The 3,184-nt window shown below is 39.4% G+C and overlaps 1 protein-coding gene across 1 annotated transcript; it reads right to left on the bottom strand.

Moving 5' to 3' along the window:
* Nucleotides 1–927: 927 nt before the first annotated feature.
* LOC146382895 (T-cell surface antigen CD2-like) lies at nucleotides 928–2,902 on the bottom strand. Its single transcript, XM_084933896.1, has one exon. It carries the CDS (start codon nucleotides 2,789–2,791, stop codon nucleotides 1,790–1,792), a length of 1,002 nt encoding a protein of 333 aa, XP_084790022.1. The 5' UTR covers nucleotides 2,792–2,902; the 3' UTR covers nucleotides 928–1,789.
* Between the last annotated feature and the right edge of the window lie 282 nt (nucleotides 2,903–3,184).

The raw sequence follows: 3,184 nt of genomic DNA, 5'->3' as shown, positions 1-3,184 counted from the left end.
CTTTACGTGTCAGCAATGGACGGAGGTCAAAGTGAGAGAAAATGGTAACAGAAGGCTAATGTTTGTGTTTTCAGAAAAATCTGATGAAAAACGCCATTGCACTGGCTGACTTTTGATGTTCTGATTTCCTTAGACTTGGCAGCCCCCGATAACAAGAGAAATGATTTGACACGATACTTTCCAAGGGTAATTGACCCTTTTCCTGGACACACACACACCAAGATCAAAACGGTGTATCCTCTAGACTCCAAGAACCACTGATCAAGCATAATTTACAGTAGACGTATTTCCCTTCCGCTTCTAGGGTAGACCTGGAATAGTCATATGAGATGTGTTTCATTAAACTGTAGAATGGAAGTCCCATGCAGGTGTATGTTCTGTAAATGACAATGCACAGTGCACATGTACGCTCATGTGTGTTGCTTCATCTCCATCTATGTATGTTGTGCACGGTTTAAGCTGGTGACTGGATGTGGCGAGTTGCCAGCCAAGACTCAGTGTTTCTTGGGAAATGGAGAAAAAAGGGGCATTGTTCTAGGAGCAGATACCAGCTTTACGAGCAAATTCAGCTGGACTGAAAATTTTTTGCCATGTATAGAAAGCAGGAGTGGAGCGGGACCTGACAAAAGATGACATTGGTTTGTAAGTTTTAGGCAGTGACGCTCAGGGGGATTCCATTATGTGGCTGTCACACAGCATTAGGCGAGACAGCAAACACTTTCATGTGTGGATTACCATTTACCCATTGGAGATAATAGATATTTGCCTTAGCTAATCCATTTCTCTATTGATTTTTTTTCTCCCTTTAATAACTTCTTGCAAGCAAGCAAATTTTAATAAGTGCAAGAATGCTGACATGTAAGAAGCTGGGACAAAGGGCTGTGTTTGACACAGATAAGCTGTTTAGTGTAGTTTTCCATGCAAAGATCATTTTGACAGCTTTTTTTATTTCAAACAACATATACTGTTTGTAAGCACACATTGTGATTACATGTAACAGAAAATCCATCTGCTTTCATGTAAGAGTATTGTGTAAGTGGGGTATCCTCTTTATTTTCTTTAAACAATTTCAGAAGTAGGTCAAATGATGACTGGTCATTTCTTTGACAGAAGAGGTCATTCCTCTTGTTGAAATAATTTCTAAAGCCTAATAATAATAAATCTCATGCCACAGCTTATAATATTCATGAAAAAAAAAGAAAAGCTTGGCAATGTTCTCCTCATTTCAAAGATAAAACCAGTGGATGAATTTATGCTAGTAGTTACTGTCTGTGTAGCCTAATGCTGATATAAACCACTTTTGTCCTAGATCTATTAATAGAACAGTTGCTATTCCTGCTTTGCTAAAGAAAAATACATACATAAATACCGTGTAAGTCCCAACAGTTTACTTCTGCTTGATAAATCTAAAAAAAAAAATTCTAAAATGGTTTAGTAAGCTTGGAGTACCTTTTCGTGGGAGTGCCTAACAGCAGGAGAATTACAGAATATTACAAGCATTATGCATCATTTCTATGATATCAATTATGACTAGTTGCTTACGTCGTCAGACTGAATTACCTCTGGAATTAGATCATTCGTGATATAACAGCTAAGACTGTCAGTAATGAATGACACGTTGATTTAATCACATAACATTGAATTGAAAAGGAAATAAATATTTTGTTATTTTAAGTTTTAGCTTAAAGACCTGCAAAACCAAATAGTAAGAACGAGTGTGAGCAAAGATAATAAGGACATTTTCCACAAACACTATTTTTGGTCACCACTCCAAAAACTCATTGTGATGTCAGGTGTTTACTTGTTGGATGTTCCTGGTCCTTGGTTTCGGTACAGGTGAAGGCTGTGGTCTGTCAGGAACTTCATACACGTGTGGAGGGCTGTTTTCAGTCTGAACTTCAAGCTGAGGAACATTCTGGTAATATGTTCTTGGTGAAGGCTGAGGTATCAGCGGTGGAGTGACAACCTCTGTTGGGTGGTTATTCTTGTGTTCTGGACTTACAGAGTGAGTCTCCTGCTTCTGTAGAGAAAGCATCCTCAGTTCGCCTTTATCCCTGGGACTCGTTTGGCTTTTGTTGCGTCTGAGTAAACAGCACAATCCAACGATAACGAAGAGCAGAAAAAGAATCAGACCTCCTCCTCCTGCTAGCACTGCCATAACAGTTTGACGTTTAAAAGAAAGCAAAGGTGGACAAGTCGGCCGAACCTTGTCGCTACTCGCCTTGCTGATTTTGTTTGCCACATCACACGTGAAACTTCTCTCAGCTTTCAGATGGATAAGAGATATGCTCAGTGTTTGTTTTGTTTCACTTTTTAATGTCTCCTTATCAAGCGTCCATGAAAACACCAAACCCTCAGGTTTAGTAACATGGCAATTAAGATTAACAGCCATAGAGCTGAAGTCACAAGTATAACTGAGCTGAGGTTTTGATACTGTGTCCAGCACGCAGAGGCGCCCAGTCCATGTTTTAGCAGATGTACTATTGGGATGCAGTACATGTACTTGGTAAATCCCTTGACTTGAAAACAGAATTTTCTTAAGCACGAGTGATCCATTTGAAGTAATGTCCTCTGGTTTTCCGGTTGACACTTTTCCTTTCCTGTAGAAAATGGTTTTATTGTTGTGAACCCATCTCAGGATATGAGAGTTTGTCAGTCGTTCATATGCAAACGGCAGAGTCAGACTCTGCCCAGGAGTGGCATAGAGATCACACGTATCTTCTTTTGCCATTAAAAGGTTGATGAATCCCAAAAGAATTGCAGCACCAAACATGGCTGTAAAATATGCCATGAGATCCAGAAGTATGCCCCAGCTAACAATTATCCAAAAGGATCAAGTTTTAGAAGTCAAGATGATTTCCAAGCCTCGCTCCAGGACCCGTTCTACCAAAATGGGAGTGATACATTCGCAACTCAGAATTTATCTGACCTTAATAACAAATTTGGGAAGTGAATCTTCAGTAGTGTGGAAACCACTTCATAAAAGTCTACTTTCAGTTCTGTAAAGCTGACTAAAAGCGCTGTCAGAGTCATGTGGTAACTGCCATTTACCCGTTTTCCTTCATGTGACATGAATACGCAGCGTGACGTGGTGGAGAAAGAATTTTGGTCAAAATATCACTTAATCAACCATTACAAAAAGTAATACCTTTTTAAATGTTATTTATAAAAGCCACAGGGGATT

This window comes from Perissodus microlepis, chromosome 7 (assembly GCF_051167445.1).
Source record: "Perissodus microlepis isolate ML-2025 ecotype Zambia chromosome 7, ASM5116744v1, whole genome shotgun sequence".
In the NCBI taxonomy this organism is placed as follows: Eukaryota; Metazoa; Chordata; class Actinopteri; order Cichliformes; family Cichlidae; genus Perissodus; species Perissodus microlepis.
Note: the sequence above shows the minus strand (reverse complement) of the source record. Positions and strands in the feature narration are given on the sequence as shown.

Bases quoted from the DNA above. Each gene is read 5' to 3' on its own strand.
- LOC146382895 (XM_084933896.1), bottom strand. From the start codon at position 2,791: ATGGCATATTTTACAGCCATGTTTGGTGCTGCAATTCTTTTGGGATTC.